The 22,213-nt window shown below is 36.2% G+C and overlaps 2 protein-coding genes across 18 annotated transcripts in view; both read left to right on the forward strand.

Annotated features, from left to right (window-relative positions):
* The window catches only part of LOC119794321 (protocadherin alpha-C2-like), a 210,777-nt gene that overhangs the window by 94,723 nt on the left and 93,841 nt on the right, over positions 1–22,213 (forward strand). Inside the window, exon 1 of one of the 17 annotated variants that reach the window (XM_038301817.1) lies at positions 18,821–21,344. The exons of the other annotated variants lie outside the window; for them this stretch is intronic. Within the exon in view, the coding sequence (XP_038157745.1) occupies positions 18,966–21,344 (2,379 nt within the window). The 5' untranslated portion in view covers positions 18,821–18,965. Of the gene's footprint in view, positions 1–18,820; positions 21,345–22,213 lie in introns of those variants that run through there. 17 annotated transcript variants of the gene reach the window in all.
* Positions 15,654–18,250, forward strand: LOC119794323 (protocadherin alpha-3-like). The gene is given in 2 exon segments (XM_038301844.1): positions 15,654–16,326; positions 16,328–18,250. Coding segments are annotated over 2 exon segments (2,391 nt in total). The 5' UTR covers positions 15,654–15,858.

Raw genomic sequence — 22,213 nt, forward strand, 5'->3', positions numbered from 1 at the left:
GCAGCAATAAAAGGAAAAGTAACGAAATTGTTAATTGTTTTGTTTTGTCATTTTTTATGTTTGTAAAGGCAGACTTTCCCCTACCAACATTTTGTGCTTTGTATCTGTGTATTTTATTTTTGTCTGCACTTTACAAGTTTTATCATAACCAAACACCCCTCTGTAGGTTGATCAAATCTTTCCGTTATTTTATTGCATAATTGCATTTTTTTAATTTACTGGTCAATGTATGTTTTGTTCTATTCATGTTGATGTTTGCTTTTTTTTCTCTCTTTGCAGTATTATTGTATCTTCTCGATTTGTATCCACCTCTTCCTCATTCATACTCTTCTCTGTTAACTGTTAGGTGTCTTTTTAGCATCTGGTGAGCTCTCTGAATCTCTAATATTTTTAGCATACATCTTTCTGATTGAGAAACAGAATTCATGGCTGCCATCGTTATTATTGATGATATTGTAATAACGGTGCACTACAAAATACGTTTTTACTATAAATAAAGTTAAAAACTTATAAAAATGTCCATAGTATGCAAACATTATACACTTAATTCATAATGTTTTTTATTTAAAAATTTAAATATACTGGGCAAATAAGAACAAAGATAAAATTACTTAAACAGTTAGTGTGTCAGTCTTTTTTTTTTCTTCTGTTATGGTTAAAAACAAATCCCAACCGGAAGTTGTATGAATAATTAGATATGTCACCCTACACTCATATTTACATATATAAACAAATATATATGATGGCTTTTTGTCTAAGATTATTCTTGAAGAGAGAATAATCAGTTGATCTAAATGACACAGGATATAATGTTCAGATTATTTAATTAATGAACAAATCAGCAGCATTAACTGTCCTCCTTTGACACTGAAAAGAACAGAGCTTCATCTGTGGTGCTCTGGTCATCTTTCTGAAATGTGAACATCTGAGGTGCTCTTTGCGGTCCATGAGTCATCCCATCCCACATGCAGCTTTGTCTTTTGTAAAGTTGTTCTGTGGTGCTTATTTTTAGCTGAGCTGTCTGTCCTAAAAATGAATCAGAAATGTGGGCTAGTGCTGCTATTGTGACACGTTGTGGATATCAGACCTTATATTATATCACATAGTTCTTTTGTGCGCAGATTTTCACTTGATGTAAGCATCAATTTCTCTTCAGTGTTTCCCGCCATCTTATCTTGTAGGTTATGTGTATGAAGAAAAGCAAGAGATGGGTGTGGAAGAAGAGTGTTGATGCTGTCAGCCTGACTTGCATCCTGCTTTCTCCTCCCCCCATGTTTCTCCTTTTGCCTGTTTTTGTTCTCCTTATCACTACCCCTTATTTCTCTCCCACAGATGATTCTCTGCTTCATCTATTGTTGTTTCCTCCTGTATGCTGCAAAGTTCCTTCGTTTCTTATCATTATATCCATTTTTCCTTTTTCTCATCTTTACAGAAAGAACCCTTATCTCTGCCTTTTGCCTTCCCTCCCCCCTCCTACACATGCTGACGTCCTTTGGCTGTTTTTTTTTACTTGTGCCTCCTGCTGTTGCTTTTTGAAACTACAAGTGTATGGGAAATATGGACAGAATTAACTTTTTTTAAGTCCCTTCAGGCCATTTTCTCATTTTTAATGTTATTTTTACGAATGTATCATTGCTATTATTTAACCACAAGGCTTTAGTCTTTGTAACCAGAATGACAGCCATTCTCCCTGTATCACATTGCACTCATCTTGTGTGCTCTAACTTTGAAAAGAAGGTGGTTAATGAAAAAGTGTGTTCAAATTATACACAGGTAAAAGCCAGTAAATTAGAATATTTTGAAAAACTTGATCTATTTCAGTAATTGCATTCAAAAGGTGTAACCTGTACATTATATTTATTAATTGCACACAGACTGATGCATTCAAATGTTTATTTCATTTAATTTTGATGATTTGAAGTGGCAACAAATGAAAATCCAAAACTCTGTGTGTCACAAAATTAGAATATTGTGTAAGGGTTAAATTTTGAAGACACCTGGTGCCACAAACTAATCAGCTGATTAACTCAAAACACCTGCAAAGGGCTTTAAATGGTCTCTCAGTCCAGTTCTGAAGCCTACACAAACATGGGGAAGACTTCAGATTTGACAGCTGTCCAAAAGGCGACCATTGACACATTGCACAAGGAGGGAAAGACACAAAAGGTTATTGCTGAAGAGGCTGGCTGTTCTCAGAGCTCTGTGTCCAAACACATTAATAGAGAGGCAAAGGGAAGGAAAAACTGTGGTCAGAAAAAGTGTACAAGCCATAGGGATCACCGCACCCTAGTCAAGATTGTGAAAAAAAAAACCCATTCAAAAATGTGGGAGAGATTAACAAGGAGTGGACAGCTGCTGGAGTCAGTGCTTCAAGATCCACCACCAAGAGATGCTTGAAAGACATGGGTTTCAACTGCCGCATACGTCATGTCAAGCCACTGTTGACCAAGAAACAGCGCGAAAAGCGTCTCACCTGGGCTAAGGAAAAAAAGGGTTGGACTGCTGCTGAGTGGTCCAAAGTCATGTTTTCTGACGAAAGCAAATTTTGCATTTCCTTTGGAAATCAAGGTCCCAGAGTCTGGAGGAAGACAGGAGAGGCACAGGATTCACATTGCCTGAAGTCTAGTGTAAAGTGATGGTTTGGGGTGCCATGTCATCTGCTGGTGTCGGTCCACTCTGTTTCCTGAGATCCAGGGTCAATGCAGCCGTCTACCAGCAAGTTTTAGAGCACTTCATGCTTCCTGCTGCTGACCTGCTCTATGGAGATGGAGATTTCAGGTTCCAACAGGACTTGGCGCCTGCACACAGCGCAAAATCTACCCATGCCTGGTTTACGGACCATGGTATTTCTGTACTAAATTGGCCAGCCAACTCCCCTGACCTTAGCCCCATAGAAAATCTGTGGGGTATTGTGAAAAGGAAGATGCAGAATGCCAGACCCAAAAACGCAGAAGAGTTGAAGGCCACTATCAGAGCAACCTGGGCTCTCATAACACCTGAGCAGTGCCAGAAACTCATCGACTCCATGCCACGCCGCATTAATGCAGTAATTGAGGCAAAAGAAGCTCTAACCAAGTATTGAGTATTGTACATGCTCATATTTTTCATTTTCATACTTTTCAGTTGGCCAACATTTCTAAAAAAATCCCTTTTTTGTATTAGCCTTAAGCAAGATTCTAATTTTGTGACACACAGAATTTTGGATTTTCATTTGTTGCCACTTCAAATCATCAAAATTAAATTAAATGAACATCAGTCTGTGTGCAATGAATAAATATAATGTACAAGTTACACCTTTTGAATGCAATTACTGAAATAAATCAAGTTTTTCAAAATATTCTAATTTACTGGGTTTTACCTGTAAATTCTAGTTTTACAGGGTTAGAACTGGGCCTACTGTATAAATTAAAGTTAACTTTTGAAAGTATATTTTGCCCATAATATTAAACATGAAGTTGTCTCTTTTATGTGTGATACAAGTAATAAAAGTAAGGGGTAATTAGATAAACTCTCTATTATTTTAGTCTTGAAGTTTTTCATATAAAAGTAACACTGTCTGAATTGATTCCTCTGACCAGATAGGAAGACAGATTTGTGAAACACTCCATTCTAATGTGTTAGTTGTCAGGTCTTGAATATGCTGTTAAACCCTGAATTATATCCACCTCTGTCAGATGTAGCTATGAACATTTTAAATAATAGTGCTTTTTAAGTACATGCTTATGGTTACAAAAAAGGGTAATCATGCATGCTTTAAGGGCATTGTGTATTCTGTGTTTTAGCTTGCAGATGGAGAGCAAAATGTTTAATTGTTTCACTTTTTGCAGTTCGTTCAGTGTATCTATAATTTTTCTCATCTATGGCATAAGAATCAAATACATTTTTCTAGTGATGGTGCATGATTGCAGTTTACATTTCCACCTTTATTGTTTGAATCAAGGCTTATCACCAGATAATACAGATCTCTTGATGCACTAAAAATATAAACATATGTTTTTGAAAAATGTAGCAAAGTAAAAAGGAGTTTATACAGTTGTTTTTCATATATTGTCAGTCATTTTTCATGAAGCCCTTATTTACAGCAAGAATTTAACTTATCTGACTCTTTTTTCCTTGTCTTTCTAGTATGATGGTGTGAGACAAATTGTTGTAGTGTTTTATCTGATAGAACAGCCATATAGTAATGTTACACGGTAAAAATAAGATCATCTAAGTAGCAATAAATGCTATATGATATAAACATACAATTTTTTCCAAATGTGTTATTTGGAAAAAAGCACCTTTACTCGTGTAAACTTGGTTTCTTTATCGATCTAAATATAAAGTATCTGTTTAAGTATTATTTGTATTCTGCTTGCACTGTGAGAAGTCATAATTCAGTCATATTATTTTTCTAAAGCATATAAGTGGAATCATCCTAATGAACCATGACTGTGGTTACATTTTGCTTAATATGTTCAGTTGGCAACTGCTGGTTAAGCTCTGACTTAGACTTAAAAGGTGTATGAGTTACATCCTAGTTTTAAATAATGATATGTTTCTAATATATAGGGTAAATATATTACTATATGTTTTTTATATATATATATATATATATATATATATATATATATATATATATATATATATATATATATATATATATATATATATATATATATATATATATATATATATATATATATATATTGGTGATTCTGGGAATCACTATATGAGTGATTTGTGGGAATCGTATCTGGCTTCATAATGCTATGGACGTCTTGCTTTAATCAGTGGGCTTATATTTTCAGATCTTAATGCTTGCACATTGCAGATCACAATATAAAGGCAGTATAAAAGTGGATACACTTGTAGTTTCTTTGCAAAAAGATTAGGGGTGTGAAAAGTAAGAAAAGACTTATTTGAAGAAGGAAGAATGAAAAATAGACCATGAAGTTCAAAGGTGAATCACACCACTGGAGGTTGGACAAATGAAGAAATGAGTGACGATGAATAACATTATGTTAGCACAAGGGATGAAGATCAGAAGATTTCAGAGTCAAAGAGAGAGGAAGACGACAATGGATAGGAACATGTGAAGGAGAGGAGGGAGGCACAGAGTCAGGGAGTTAACCCTATCCACCTGAAAAACAAGTTACATATTTATTCTCTTTATAAATTCCAGTACAGAGATATAGACGAGTAGCAAAAAACACTTTATTTTTTCTACCTGGCTAAAAAAATCCTAACACTCCTCAGCGCTCCTAAAAGTTATTGCTGAAATTAGTCTTGTATAGTAATTTATGTTTTCTTTCTGCATCTGTCTTATGTATTTTTATTTTTTATTTTTTGTTTAATGTACATGTTCATATTTGAGGATAATGAGAGTGAAAAGCATTTACTATTTTCAGAAGTTTCAACCGAAGCATAAACGGTTGGTTGCCAAAAGATTATTTTATAAATAGTCATCGTCGTTCTCTGTAGAAAGTGGAGCAGCCTCAAAAAATTATTCTGTCAGTTTCTAACATGAGAATCTCTGCAGGCCAGCACATTATTCTATTATTCATTCTTTTTTTTTTTTTTTTAGAAATGGGCCATGGCCCAGTGCAGCAGACCTGCATCTGCAATGCCTTTCACATCTAGTGCTGCCCTATGCATTTTCTATTGCATCACTAATAAGGAGGCAAGAAATAACCTGCACATTAGCCTATCAGCACTGAAATTTGAAAAGATGTATCAATAGATAGAAAAAGAAATAAATGTGTTAAAGAGGCTGTTTCTTTATTGATTCTTTAGACTACTGTATATGCAATAAGAACCCCATATATTTTGCATGATCTGTAGATAAGATGAGAAATGGATGTCTCTGCCTCTTTGTTTTAATATGTACCGGCTTGGTAAGAATAAGCATGTAATAATAGAGACAGTGCATCCATATCTCTGTTTGCTGTCCAGGATTCCTGACAGTTAAATTTCCGGAGCCAGAGAAACTGTGAATCTCACTCTGAAGCTACTGGTGCAGCTATAATGTTGATGCAATTTGTGAAGTGTGTAAGAGGGCTAATCTGATCTAGGGTTTTATGTCTGTCCCTGCCTCTTTAAGATGTGTGCGCTTGTAGAAAAGCTTATGGAGAACAAAGGAGAGGGTGAAAAGGCCCCCCCTTGTGGCAAAAATATATACGTTTCTTGTTACTTGTGCTTTAAAGTACATACATTTAATTATTTAGCATTTTGCCACAGTGTTATAATGCAGTGAAAAACACTGTTATTGATTACTAGTGTGACTGTTGGTTCATGCATATCAATTTCTGTCCCATTTTCTCTCTGTATAATTCAAACATAAGAAACACCCCCCTTGAATGGTGCACATTCTAGTTGTCAGATCTTAGATTTGAAAGTCACATTTTCTCCTAATCCCGGCAAGAATTGCTCGTTGGCCTAAGGGTAAGATATTAGAAGAAAACTGAAAAGGAGGGATGAAGAACGCTGGGAGGTTTTGGTAATGATAAATAGTTAAATGCTGATGCTGTTTAAAATACTTTTTTTCGGATGAAGCAGAAATGTTAAGTTGTTATTGATTCGTGAGATGCAAATCTTTGATAAACAAATGTAGGTTTTACTGCTCAGTACCATAAGGTGAGGTGTGGCAGGGGAGAGTAGAAGGAGGGGCTTTGAAAGAGACTGCCTATGCGTCACCATGAATACAGGGGGGAGGATACTGGATCAATTACCGAAGCACACAGATGTGTCAGATAGACTCTGCATTTGACGCTGGTTACAATTTTCTTTGTAATATTTGCTGATATCTAAACTGTAGTTTTTCATGCTTGTTTGAATAGTCTTTACTGCAGGAATATTCATTGGTGTGGATACCATCCTGAATTTTCCTCATCCTGTGATTTTAGAGGGGTTTTATGTTTGTCATCTGCTATTATCTCTTGTCTTACAAGCTGCTGTAAAAAAAAAAGAAAGCTTTATTGGTTCCAAATGAATGGTTAATGACAATATGGCCATATAACAACCAATTTTTAAAATAATCTCAAAACTTAGTAAATATTGCACCTCTGATTGCTAACACAAAATGAAACAATGGATAGTATCATTGCCTTTTAGATAGAACAGTTCTGAGCATTTAAAGCTTCGGGTTTCTGGGTCTTTTTTTTTATAAAAAGGCTGATTTATAAGGGGCAACTCATTATATAAGCAAGAAATAATAATACTTTTGCTGTAGCGTGTCTGTTGATTTACAGTAGAGTAACTAATTAAATGATTTTTGTAGGCAAAGTTCAATTACCTTCTGAATGAGTGAACAATGTGCTCAACTGTACCCTAAGTTTGTGTTTATGTGTGTGAGTGGATTTTGGGCATGCTCCATATTGCTGTGTCCTGATTTTTCATCTTGCTCCTGCTCATGTTTCCACAGACACGCCCATGCCCTACATACTCCAGAATTGAGAGGAGACAAGCACAGATTTGGAAATAAATGATGAAGTGGTAATAGGATTAAGCAGTATGGCTGATTGATATTCCATATTTGCCTTCCTATCCTTTAGGAATAATATTAAAGGCGAAAGAGGATAAGCATAAAATCTCATCCATCATTTTTCATACATTTTAACATTGTCTATGTTCTGTAAATAAAGCATCATGTGCATTGATCTCATTGTTGTTTTCCTTTTTCCTATTTATTTTTCTTTCAGTCATGGCTTCTAGTTTGCAGTTTTTTTTCTTTTTGAAAGATAATTTTTAGGCTCTGGTGTTCTTTATTTTGTTGTATTTTGAAAGTGGATTACAAGAGGGGGAACAGACATTCGGCAAAGGCCACCCGGCCAGGACTGGATTCTGTGACAACCGATATATGGGTCATGCATTCTACCTCCACACCACAGCAACATCCAAAAACTCATTTCTTTTGCAATCTCTTTTATTATAGCAATAAACAGCTTTAGCTCAGTTACCGTCTAAATCGTAGTGAATTTCCATGAAGTATTTTTTGTAGAGCCCTGCCAAACCCATGCTTCATTGTTTCCAGGCTCACAGAAACAAGAAAAAAAAGAAAAAAAAACAGAAATTGAAACATCTCAAAAAGCACATTTGTATCTAAAAATGCAAAAGTGATGTAAAAGCAAATAATTGACATCAATCTGTGTGGAAAGGGCTACCAAGCTATTTCTTAAGTTTTTTTTTTTTTCTTATGATAAATTCCTCTCTTGGAATTAGATGTAAGTTTTTATTCTATCCTGTGTGGTACAAACATTTTTTCAGCAATCTGAAATATTTAGGTGTCACAATAAAGGTGGAAAGTGTAAGGGAGGAAATAGTTTTGATAGCATTGTTTGTCATATATTTTGTTCAAGCTTAACAAAATCAAGTGCCATGCAAGGCATAAATGTGTTACTTTCTTTGGGATCAGCAAACAGATTAGATAGAGAAAAAAGAAAATCTGAAAAAAATAAATGTTGTGCACAATGTAAACAGATGGTAGGGAGTAAATGAGTATAATTAAATAAGGATAAGGACGCCCCCTTGTGTCACAATGAGATCTACAGGTGCTGGTCATAAAATTAGAATATCATGAAAAAGTAGATTGATTTCAGTAATTCCATTTAAAAAGTGAAACTTGTATATTATATTCATACATTACATACAAACTCATATATTTCAGATGTTCATTTTGTTTAATTTTGATGATTACAAATGACAAAAAATGAAAATCTCAAATTCATCATATCAGAAAATTAGAATATTACTGAAGACCAATAAAAACAAAGGATTTATAGAAATGTTGGCCAACTGAAAAGTATGAACATGAAAAGTATGAGCATGTACAGCACTCAGTATTTTGTTGGGCCTCCTTTGGCCTGTATTACTGCAGCAATGCGGCGTGGCATGGAGTCGATCAGTCTGTGGCACTGCTCAGGTGTTATGATAGCCCAGGTTGCTCTAATAGTGGCTTTTAGCTCTTCTGAATTGTTGGGTCTGGTGTATTGCATCTTCTTCTTCACAATACCCCATAGATTTTCTATGGGGTTAAGGTCAGGAGAGTTTGCTGGCCAATTAAGAACAGGGATACCATGGTCCTTCAACCAGGTACTGGTAGCTTTGGCACTGTGTGCAGGTGCCAAGTCCTGTTGGAAAATGAAATCTGCATCTCCAAAAAGTTGGTCAGCTGCAGGAAGCATGAAGTGCTCTAAAACTTCCTGGTATGTGGCTGCGTTGACCCTGGACCTCAGAAAACACAATGGACCAACACCAGCAGATGACATGGCACCCCAAACCATCACTGACTGTGGAAACTTTACACTGGACTTCAAGCAACGTGGATGAAGTGCCTCTCTTCTTTTCCTCCAGACTCTGGGACCTTGATTTCCAAAGGAAATGCAAAATTTACTTTCATCAGAGAACATGACTTTGGACCACTCACCAGCAGTCCAGTCCTGTTTCTCTTTAGACGCTTCTGACGCTGTCTGTGGTTCAAGAGTGGCTTGACACAAGGAATGCGACAGCAGAAACCCATGTCTTTCATACGTCTGTGTGTGGTGGTTCTTGAAGCACTCACTCCAGCTGCAGTCCACTCTTTGTGAATCTCCCCCACATTTTTGAATGGGTTTTGTTTCACAATCCTCTCCAGGGTGCGGTTATCTCTCTTGCTTGTACACTTTTTTCGACCACATCTTTTCCTTCCCTTCGCCTCTCTATTAATGTGCTTGGACACTGAGCTCTGTGAACAGCCAGCCTCTTTAGCGATGACCTTTTGTGTCTTGCCCTCCTTGTGCAAGGTGTCGATGGTCGTCTTTTGGACAACTGTCAAGTCAGCAGTCTTCCCCATGATTGTGTAGCCTATAGAACTAGACTGAAAGACCATTTAAAGGCTTTTGCAGGTGGTTTGAGTTAATTAGCTGATTAGAGTGTGGCACCAGGGGCCATCAATTTTGAACCTTTTCACAATATTCTAATTTTCTGATATGATGAATTTGAGATTTTCATTTGTTGTCATTTGTAATCATCAAAATTAAACAAAATAAACATCTGAAATATATGAGTTTGTATGTAATGTATGAATATAATATACAAGTTTCACTTTTTAAATGGAATTACTGAAATCAATCTACTTTTTCATGATATTCTAATTTTATGACCAGCACCTGTAGTTCACATTAAAACAGACCTTCTATCTCCACACTTGATTTATGGACCTTTAATGCAAGGAGGGTTTCAGAGATGAAGGGGTCAGCCATAGTAGGATGCAAAGACTAGGCTATCTCAGCTTCTGAATGTGGTGGACAGGTAACATCTATTTTTACAAAAGTGCTGTCACATTGAATAAGCTCCAACTGTTACATTACCAATGCATGAGGAACCAGTTCAGAACATAAAAGTAGAGTTCTGGTGTACGAGTATATTTCCTTTTCAAAAGTGTTACAAGGATAATATTTATTCATTCAAACTATATATATTTTTTTCAAGTAAGCAGAGGTGAAAGTAAATAAGGATTGTATTTTTTATTTTTTTTTGCTTTTGTATCCCTATTCTGTAAAAGCTTGAAGAACAGCTTTATATGTCAGTGTGGGTGTGTGAGCGTGTTTGGCAAAACAAACCTAGCAAACGTAAAAAAAAAAAAAAAAAATCCATGATGGAGTTGCTATGGAGATGAGAGAGCAGTGCTCAAGGAGAGAGGGAGCAGAAAATAGGGAGGCCTGGCCTCAGAGCACTTTCAGATGGCACCCTTCCCCCCACACCTACTGATATTCATGTGAATGGTACAGTACAGGCCTGTAGATCCAACACTGACTCCCAACTGGGAAACAGATGACAGCTTTATGTAGGAATATTAAAGAATCATCAAACTGAGGTGATATTATACATTTGGTTGCTAAATATAGGTGGAAGCTGATCAATAATGCAGTGAACATGCTGACTGCCTTCATGCTTGCTACCCCTCCCCTATCGTAACACTCACTGCCCCGTTTTACTCATGATGCTTCTTATAATAAGAGTAAGGCACATTAGAAACACTGGCACATTGCTTTAAAGTATATAATTATAAAGAACATATTTTGTGTTTTTATAAAACATAATTTATTCCCAATTGATTATTTATTATGATGCATTTTCATACCTTAAGGAGATATGTTTATCACTGCATACATAAAGTAACATTAGATCTTAAAAACTAAATAAGCATGTCTCTCCCCGTCTCTTGTACCTCGTTTCCTGAAATAATGAGCCACTGGTCCTGCAAAAACCTCAAAAAAAGAAAAAAAGCAATACAAAATTATTTAAAAAAACTATAAAGATCTGTAAAAGAAATGTCTTCAGCTAAAAAAGAAATATGTGCCTCTGCCTACCCACCACATCAATGCATATATTTATCTAGATCTAAAGGAAATTATATATTGTTGATTATATCTTTTTAGTCGATCTTTCTCAGACAAGCTGTGGCACTGAAGAGGAAATTATCTGCCTGATGGCAATCAGGGTGCCCTTTATATGGCCTATATGCTCTCCGACACAAACCCAGCCTAAATAGAGCTTGCTGCAGGCCTTGCTGATCTAAATCATATGAAGCATATCACGTATGCAGTGTTGAATGAAAAGAAGTGAATGAATTAATTTTTTGTATATATATTTTCAGATTTGTTTGTCTTGAATAGATATTTTATGATATAAGCAATTCATGGAAAAATCATCAGAGGCTTGTGTTGCATGACTGTGACCTAAAACATATGATTGCTAAAGTTTAGGGAGGTATGATATAAGGTACAATAGTCCAGGTAGTCTATATTTTACTTTTTTGACATTTACATAAATATTCACTGTATAAGTTGTTTTGGGTGTTTTAGATTTTCACATTAAAAAATAGGAAATGAAGTACATAAGCCCCTCTGGGGTTGAGTAAATGATTTGGATTATTAGATGATTAATATTTTCAAATCAAAATAATGTTTCCTTCTGAATGGAAATGGGACACGAGTTCCTGAATCGAGCACCTAATCCCAGGATTACATAGTGGGAAATCTGCATAAGCGCATCACTGCTGTCTCTGTGGAGAAGCAGGAAAAACAGTGAAATATCCTCACAATAATCCTAACAAATTGTGGGGTTAGCTGACAAGAACAACTAGACCTAGTAAAAGATAATTGCTGTCTCCAAAAAGATCCAGAATCAAGTTTCTGCAAGAGCTGAGGTTAAAATAATATTTATATTTATATTCATATTTGAATTTAAAATTTAATACTCTCAGGAAACATGACCAACGCAGAATGGAAAATAGACACAATCTCCTCAAAGCATAAATCCTGATTGAAAATAATAGATATTTTCAAGCAAAACTTTATATTAACAATAGTACCGGTAGTAAGCAGGTGAATTAAAATCCAAAATGTTAATTAATAGGACATAAGTGCTGAGATGTATTGACAAAACAGTACTTTTGATAGACTGGGAACTGCTAAATAATGTCAGCAATAAGTACAATAAGTGGAGCTCTCCCAGTTAAATTGTACACCAAAAAAATGTCAAAATTACGGTAAAATACCAGCAGCTGTGGTTGCCAGGACTGTACCGTTATAAAAAAGGGAAATATCTACAAGACAAAAAGGTCCAGTGTTATGGTAACCTTCAATTTTACTGTTGAAAAATGTTTTTTCAAAGTAAATAATTGTAGAAAAAATAAATACCATAAACCCTTGAACTGTAATGTCCTATGAAAAAAACAACAACCTTTCTATAGCCCTTTTTACATTTATCTGCTGTAAACCAACAGAAGTATTATAGTTCTTTTTACAGTGATTTCTTGTTTATTTTACAATGTGTGATAAACATTATCGTAAAAAATTTTTTAAAACAGCTAAAATGCGGTAAACATTTTTAAAGGCTATGTCAATAAAAAAACAAGGTAAAATTGCAAAACATTTTATTTCCTCCAGTTAATTCTCATTGTAAATTCCTGCTTACTAAAGCTACCAGTATTTTACCACAAAATATACAGTACGGTACAATATATGTTGAAGATAAGTTGTCTGGTGAAAATTTTACATTTTACATTATTATCAATGAAAATCAGTAAGACCATTTTAAATAACTGGGAAAGCGGTCAGCACAAATCATATTGTCTGCACTATTAGAAAACAATGTAACATATGACATACTGTAGGTGTTGTGCAAGATTACCAGAAAATTATGACCATATTAAATAACAAGATGTGGAAGTTATAGTGAATTAATAGGTCGTTCAAATCAAGGATAAAACTAATTATTATCAGTTTAATGATTATAACTGTAATTTGCTTGCTGACCAGGATTCTTATTCTCTTACATAAAAAGTTGGACTCATGAATCGGCTGTTTAAAATCCATTTTTCTTCCACCAATTTAGTAATTTAAACTATGGCTATTTGCAACGCTTTCTAGCTTGAAGCTACAGAACAGAGCAGATAAAAACGAGAGCGCAGAGAATCCAGAGCGTCGAAGCATCAAAGCAGCTTGACCGCAGTGTGATCCAGCATCCAGGTTTCTGCATCTTTGCTTTTCTGATGCCCTGTGAACGCAGCATTACAGAGTGTACAAAACACTCTATCACCACTTGCTCGAAAGTATTCCCATGCTTTGGATAATTTTGGTGTTCTAGCAGATGCATCCATCCTCGATCCAGACTCACCCGCCGCTGCCCTTTTTATGTCACGCTCAAATTCAGTATCAACAGTAACAAGCTTCTGACAGGAGAGGATAAGGGAGACAAATTGCCAGCGGTGAGCGCACAGCAAAACTAGTGCTATGGAGTGAAATTAGATAGGCGATAAAAAGGCTGACAGAAAATAGTCATTGACGAAAAATAATCCAACAACAGCAGTAATAGAAAGAAGTAAACATAACTTGAGCAAAAATTACATTTACCATGTAAATGAACAAGCAATACTCAAGTTTTAGCAAGTGAAATAATCATGTTTTGTGGATTTTATGGATTATTTCTGTGTTGGAAGGGGTGAATTCAGTAAGATATGGAATTAAGCAATTTCAGGCAGGAAATACATTGTACAGGTAAAAAAAATAAGCATAAATCCCTTTTTGGCAGGTGAAGTATTCATATTTTATGATTTTTTTTGTTAATTCAGCATTTGAGGGGGTATGGTCTGTAAAAGACATATTATACCTTAAAGTTGAAAAAACAATGCAAAAAAGAAATTGTAGAGGTCATAAAATAAGCAATAACAACTTTTTTGCAAGTGACATATTCATATTTTGTGGATTATTTCACTGTTGGTAGGGTTGAGTTCAATAAGATATTTAATGTACTCTCCTCACATTCATTTTAGGCAGTCTAGGACGGGAAAACCTAAGAAAACGGAAAAGATGTCAGAACAGGTTGAAGCTGCGTCTTCTGTTAGTGTGGTGAAGAAATTATGCCGGCTGTCTCTTATTTGTATCTCTTATTTGTATCTCCTATTGGCGAAAATGCTCAGTGAGGTTGTTGAATGGATAACAGCTTAGAATAGAGGAGTGAAAATATGTTTTCTTTGAGCGCTTTGCAATTTGAATGGTCACAATAAAAGATTTGTAATGTGATTTTCTTTGTTTCTTTTTGTTCTTTTTGTTTTTCTAATGATTTTTATCTGACTATATCAATTAAAGCAAAGATTTATATAAATGAATAAAAAAAACATTTTGCATAGTTTTACATTATCTTTGACCATCATCATGCAAAAACAGATTAAAAAATATTCTTGGATGCTTTCTAGTAGATAGGTCATTATGTACTGCTAATATGAGCTTGCAATGCATCAAAAAGTCTATAGCACAAATAAAAGGCAAGTAGACAAAACAATGTCATAAACATTTTAAATGCAGCTTTTGCATATAGTTATCTACATTTACAGTTTTAAGAACTGATTTAACTTTGAATTTACCTCTTCTTTATTCAATGATATGCTATTTTTTTCATACTTCTTTAAAAAATGAAACAGGAAATTAAGAATCATTGAAAACAAAGGGTGCAATTTGTTTACTTTACTATATTGTCATACCCCGCCTCTCGCCCATTGACAGCTGGAGATAGGCACCAGCACCCCTTGCGACCCCACTCGGGAAAAGTGTGTCAGATAATTGATGGATGGATGGATAGCTTCTGTAGAAATTAAAGTTCATGCTTGCTTCACAATCAACCAGTATTTAATGTACATTTTAATGTGCAGTACTCAGTAACCTGTAGTTTTATCTAAATAATGTCTTAAAATTTAATGTTTTGGATATTTTTATCTTTACAATATATTTTTTTATATATGCATATTTATTGATTTTCACAGTGAATCAACGTGAGTTTTATTTATTTTTAGAGTAATATTCTGTGTTTTTTCCAGTCACTTGATTAACCATTATTTAATGTATTTCATAAATTAAAAGACCGCTTTTGGTTTCACGGTCTTTACTGTCGCTATTTGACAGTGCATGTTTTGCTGTATATTTTACAGACTTTTTTTTTTACAGTTTTAGGTAAATAATTTTTTTTTTTTTAAGGGTGATATGAGATTAAAGTGTCTTATAAAGAAGTGATGTGAGCCACACTTTGTGAGACTGACACATCTTTCAGTTGGGTCATGCAAAAAGCACATGTTTCATGAAGAGTAAACCTTTTTTTTCTGCCTGTGTCACCAGTTCTCCACTAAGTGTCACTGATGCTCTATCAAAGAGAGCAGTGCATTTTTGAAGCATCTAAGCACCTCCTGTATTCAGCTGAACATTCTGTCAGTCTTACAGGCACTGAGGGTGGTATAAAAGGACGCTAAATTTTACAACCATTCAGTGCACTTACTCTCATACTGCATCTGGAATTTTACACATTGACATTGAGTGTGTTAACATTCTTCATCTATATTGGACAGAAATGTCTTTCTCTTGTGGATTGAGGCTTTTGGAGATGTATTTTTGCCTTTTTTTACTCCACTCTTGCCTACAAATGGTGGCTGGACAGCTCTCTTATTCCGTTTCAGAGGAGGTAATCCCAGGAACACCGATTGGAAATATTGCCAAGGATCTAAACCTCAACACACAGGATCTGGAATCTCGTATGTTTCAGATTGTTTCAAGATCGAAGAAAAAATTATTTGAGGTTAACCTTAAGACGGGTGTTGTCTTTGTCAATGAAAGAATAGATAGGGAAGAGCTTTGTTTAGAGGAGCCAAGATGCTCAATTAATGTAGAAGCTGTGATAAATAATCCATTGAAATTGTACCATATTGACTTTGAAATTTTAGATGTAAATGACAATGCCCCATCCTTCACCACCACACAGCAGAATCTGTATATTGCTGAGAGTACTTTACCAGGAGTGAAATTTGCTTTATCTGAAGCGACCTGATGCAGATATAGGGAAAAATGGGGTCAGTTCTTACAAATTAAGTCTGAATGAGCATTTTTCTTTGGCTGTGCACAAATTAGGTGACAGTGTGTCTGCAGAGTTGGTGTTGCAGAAGGCATTAGACAGAGAAAGGCAGCCTGTGATCACCATGACACTGACTGTGTTAGACGGTGGGAGTCCTCCTAAATCAGGCACCTCACAGATTACTGTTAATGTGCTAGATATTAACGATAACATTCCTATCTTCAGCAAATCGCTTTATAAAGCAAATATTACAGAAAATGCACTAGTAGGAACCACAGTGCTTGCTGTGAGTGCCACCGATGTAGACGAGGGTCTAAACAGTGAGATTGTTTATTCATTGAGGAGCAAAGACCAGGATCACATATTCGATATGTTTTTAATTGAACCACAGACAGGAATCATCAAGGTAAAAGGCAATATAGATTTTGAGGAGAGAAAAGCATTTGAAATACGCGTAGAAGCAAGTGATAAAGGACAGCCACCAATGTCGACTCACAGTAAGGTGTTGGTGGAAGTTTTGGATCTAAATGATAACGCTCCTGAAATCACTCTCACCTTATTACATCAAACTGTAAAGGAGGATGCCGCAATTGGCACCGTTGTCGCACTTGTGTCAGTCCAAGATAAAGATAGCGGAAATAATGGTGATGTTAAGATTCAAATTAGGAATTATGTCCCATTCAAACTAGAAACCAACTATAAAAATTATTATTCCTTGATAGTTGATGGGCCACTAGACAGGGAGAAAATTTCTGACTACAACATTACCATAGCTGCTTCTGACAATGGAATCCCGAAGCTTTCAAATACACAGACAGTTTCTATAACTGTTTCTGATGTAAATGATAATGCACCGCTTTTTGCAGAGGATGTGATAACTGTACATGTGAAGGAAAACAGGGCAGTTGGAGACATGCTTAAAAAAGTGACTGCATCTGATGCTGACAGTGAGCAGAACAGCAGGGTGAGCTATTCATTTTTACAAAGTACTAGTAATATGATCCCATTATCTACACTAATAAGTGTTAATTCAAAGACAGGAGAAATAATAAGCCTAAAGTCTTTCAACTACGAGGAGTTGAAAACCTTTCAGTTTAAACTTCAGGCTACAGACTCTGGTGTTCCTCCGCTCAGCAGCAATGTGACTGTTAATGTTTTAATTCTGGATGAAAATGATAATAATCCATCAATTTTACCTCCCTATTCTGAGCATGGCTCTGTTAACAGTGAGACTATTCCATATTCTGCCGAAGCAGGACACTTTGTAGCAAAGATCAGGGCTGTGGACGCAGACTCTGGATACAATGCGCTGCTTTCTTATCACCTATCAGAACCCAAAGGATACAACCTCTTCAGGATCGGAACCAGCACTGGAGAAATCAGGACTAAGAGGAGAATGAGTGACAATGACCTGAAAACTCATCCTTTGGTGGTTCTGGTTTCTGATAATGGAGAACCTTCACTGTCAGCTACTGTGTCTATTGAGGTGATGGTGGTTGAAAGCACTTCTGATGTTGAGACTCAATTTAAACATGTCCCTATCAAGGAGAACCACCTTTCTGATTTGAACTTGTACCTGCTTATTGCTATTGTTTCAGTCTCCGTAATATTTCTGCTGAGCTTTATTAGTTTAGTAGTTGTCAGATGCCACAGGACAGAAGGCAATTTCAGCAAGTATGACACCCCCATGATCACCACCCACCCTGACGGGAGCTGGTCCTACTCTACAGCTACTCAGCAATATGACGTGTGTTTCAGCTCAGACACAATGAAGAGTGATGTAGTGGTTTTCCCAACACCGTTTTCACCTGTAGATGCTGAACTGATCAGTTTTAATGGAGGAGACACTTTTGACAAAACTCAGACTTTACCAAACAAAGAACAGGTAAGATAATTCCATTATATGTACTGCAACTTTAAATTTTGAAAATGTTAATGAAGTGTGGGAATATAGAAAACTTTTACTTTATTTATTAATTTATTTTTGCACGGCATAATGTATTCATGTGGGTATCCTTTTTTAAACATATTGTTGCATGGGCTTAAAAAAACGTTCATATGTCTAGAGGGTGTGTTTGAGATTTATGTGTCGTTATCCATGGTGCTGAAGAAATATACAAACAATTTTTTGTGGGAAGGGGCATGCTAATGTTAAACCTTAACGGTCTTTATAAAGGAAAATGACGTGGGGCAGTATTCTATGAATTTTAGTTGGAATTATTTTTAATGTTTATTTTTAATTTATGTGTTCAAAATATATCCTATAAGTCATTTATTTTAGTTTTAAAGAAACTTGACCAAAAATACAAAACGGATGCTGATGAATAAGATCATCAGTCTTGAATGTAGTGATTTAAACAACCACTTGGGGACATCATAGACCGTCGCATGGCATATGTAGCCTGCTTATGGACCCTCCCAAATTCATAGGATGCCGTTTCCTCAGTGATTTGTAACAAAGAGACGCAGAACAGAAGAGGACGAATATCCTTTTGCCCATTTATTTTTAAATCAGTGATCGTTTATGATACCCCGTGAATAACATTAAAGAATCATTACATTAAGCGGACATTACCGTCCAGGACGCGCTTCCAACGAACTGGATAACAATGACTGGAAAAATACACGGACCTTTAAGGATCTATTTGCTCTTTGTTATTTTGGAATGTTTCTGGAAACCGGGATGTGGACAGCTCTCATATTCTATATCAGAGGAGGTAAATCCCGGTACGTCTGTGGGAAATCTCGCAAAGGATTTAAATCTTAACCTGCAAGACCTAGAGACGAGGATGTTTCAGATTGTCAGCGGATCTAAAAGAAAATACTTCGACGTAAATCTGAAAACGGGCAGTCTCTATGTCAGTGAAAGAATCGACCGAGAGGAGCTTTGCGCTAAGGCAGCACAATGCGCTATTAATGTAGAGGCCGTTCTAAATAATCCACTGAAGCTGTATCGGTTGGTAATAAATATTATTGATATAAATGATAATGCACCGTATTTTTCTGAAAAACTGCAGTCTCTAAATATAGCAGAAAGTACCGTCCCAGGGGGGAAATTTGGATTTGTAGGCGCTTCAGATCTGGATGTCGCAAAGAACAGTGTCAGCACATACAAACTCAGTCGAAACGATTATTTCTCTTTAGAGATCCACAAGACTGAAGACAGCGTGTCAGCTGAGCTTGTGCTTCAGAAGGCTCTGGACCGAGAAAAGCAGCCGACCATCAAACTTACTGTGACTGCTCTGGATGGGGGAAATCCACCAAAGTCAGGGACAGCACAGATTATTATCACAGTTTTGGATATCAATGACAACTCCCCGGTTTTTAGTAGTTCTCTGTACAAAGCGAGAATATCTGAAAACATATCAGTGGGTAGTACAGTTATAGTTTTAAGTGCAGTAGATGCAGATGAAGGGATAAACGCTGAAATACAATATTCTTTAAGAACTAAAGGTCAAGATCAAGTTTTAGATCTATTTCAGATTGACTCTAAAACAGGTGCTGTTCTAATCAAAGGTAATATTGACTATGAGGTAAACCCTGCCTTTGAAATTCATACACAGGCAAGTGACAAAGGTCATACACCAATGTCTGCTCACTGTAAAGTGCTGGTAGAGGTACTAGACCTAAACGATAATGCTCCTGAGATCACAGTAACATCATTGCTAAACACAGTGAAGGAGGATGCACAACCTGGTACAGCTATTGCTCTTGTATCTGTGCAGGACAAAGATGGTGGGAAAAATGGAGAGGTAAAAGCTGTTATTCCAGATGAAGTCCCATTTAAGCTGGAAACAAATTATAAAAATTATTACTCATTAGTAGTTAGTGGGACACTAAATAGAGAGACGGTTGCTGAATATAATATAACTATCCTAGCAACTGATGAAGGGACTCCCTCTCTCTCCAGCGCCAACACTGTAAATATTAAAGTATCTGATGTTAATGACAACCCACCCCGTTTCTCTGAGCCCCAAATTAATGTTTATGTAAAAGAGAATAGCCCGGTAGGGGCAATTATTAAAACGGTTTCAGCATTTGATGCTGATAGTGATAATAATGGCCGGGTGTCCTATTCCTTTTTACAAACTAACAGTGACTCACTGAGTTCCTCTAAGCTTGTTAACATTAATTCAGAAACGGGTGATATAATAACTCTGCAGTCTTTTAACCATGAGGAGTTGAAAACGTTTCAATTTAAAGTTCAGGCGACAGACTCCGGTGTTCCTCCACTCAGCAGCAATGTTACAGTAAAGGTTATAATCTTGGATGAAAATGACAATAATCCAACCATTCTAGATCCCTATTCTGAGCTTGGCTCTGTTTACCGAGAGACCATCCCATACTCTGCTGAAGCAGGATATTTTGTAGCAAAGATCAGGGCTGTGGACGCAGATTCTGGATACAATGCATTGCTTTCATATCATATGTCTGAGACAAAAGGAAACAACTTGTTCAGGATCGGAACCAGTACTGGAGAAATCAGGACTAAGAGGAGAATGAGCGACAATGACCTGAAAACCCACCCCATGTTGGTTCTGGTTACTGATAATGGAGAACCTTCCCTGTCAGCTACTGTGTCTATTGAGGTGATGGTGGTTGAAAGCACAGCTGACATCCAAAATCAGTTCAGACAGGTGCCTGTAAAGGTGGACAGCTTCTCTGATTTGAACGTATATCTGCTGATCGCCATTGTGTCAGTCTCTGTGATCTTTTTGCTGAGTCTAATCATCCTAATAGCTGTCAGATGCCACAGGACTGACAGCGATTTTAGCAGGTACAGCGCCCCCATGATCACCACCCACCCTGATGGGAGCTGGTCTTACTCTAAAGCTACCCAGCAGTATGACGTGTGTTTCAGCTCAGACACAATGAAGAGTGATGTAGTGGTTTTTCCCTCACCGTTTCCACCTGTAGATGCTGAACTGATCAGTATTAATGGAGGGGATACTTTTAACAGAACTCAGACTTTACCAAATAAAGAAAAGGTAAGCTATTTTTTTTTTGTATCTTCAATGCTTTTTGAAACCTATATTTGAAGTTTGATGTATAATATTCTCCAAATTTGAATGTATGTGATACTTGTCAGCAGCCCGATGCAAATATTCTTGACTAGGTTTGTAGATTGACTACATTTTTCAATTTGTTTCTTTAAATAGTCCCATTGTGTGTATTAACATTTCTAAAGCACTGGAAAAAGGCCAAATGCCTACTTATGCATAGAAGTATATGATACACTGCGTAAACAAGTTTCAGATGTATAATGTAATTGTATAACAAGCATGGATTTACTGATGGCTACACGATGCCCGTATTTATTTTTTTATTTTATATCTTTCAATATATTTTCTAAAGCATTAAGTAACTATATACAATTGTTATTAAACCTTCAAGGTGTAATGAGATTTGGGAGCCAGAAGTGTCATTCATTCTTACTTCCAGCAAGCGTGTTATTTTTATTTAATACAAGAAGTTCTGAACTCTGGCTGCAGTAGTGCTACTTTGACTTTTTATGGTGCTGTCCATGGTTCTGAAAGAGGTTGGGGCAGAGGTGCTCTTAAGAGCGAAATAGTGTGTATTAAAAATCTTGGAATTTATAAAAGTTAATTTTGGTCAACATTGTGTTCTGTTAATATATCCACAATTGTCAATATGAAAAACAGTCAAGCCTTCCAAAATGAACATTAAAGATAGATAAATAAAAATAAGATTCATAGTAACCACTGAAACATAGGTCTGGAACATCGGCGTCGCCAGACCCCATTTACTGGGGCACGTGCCCCAGTATAAATGAGCTGTGCCCCAGTATAAATCTCATGAATATTTGCAATAGTGATACATTTCTTTAATGCATCAA

This window comes from Cyprinodon tularosa, unplaced genomic scaffold (assembly GCF_016077235.1).
Source record: "Cyprinodon tularosa strain WSP-4 unplaced genomic scaffold, ASM1607723v1 ctg476, whole genome shotgun sequence".
Taxonomy (NCBI): domain Eukaryota; kingdom Metazoa; phylum Chordata; class Actinopteri; order Cyprinodontiformes; family Cyprinodontidae; genus Cyprinodon; species Cyprinodon tularosa.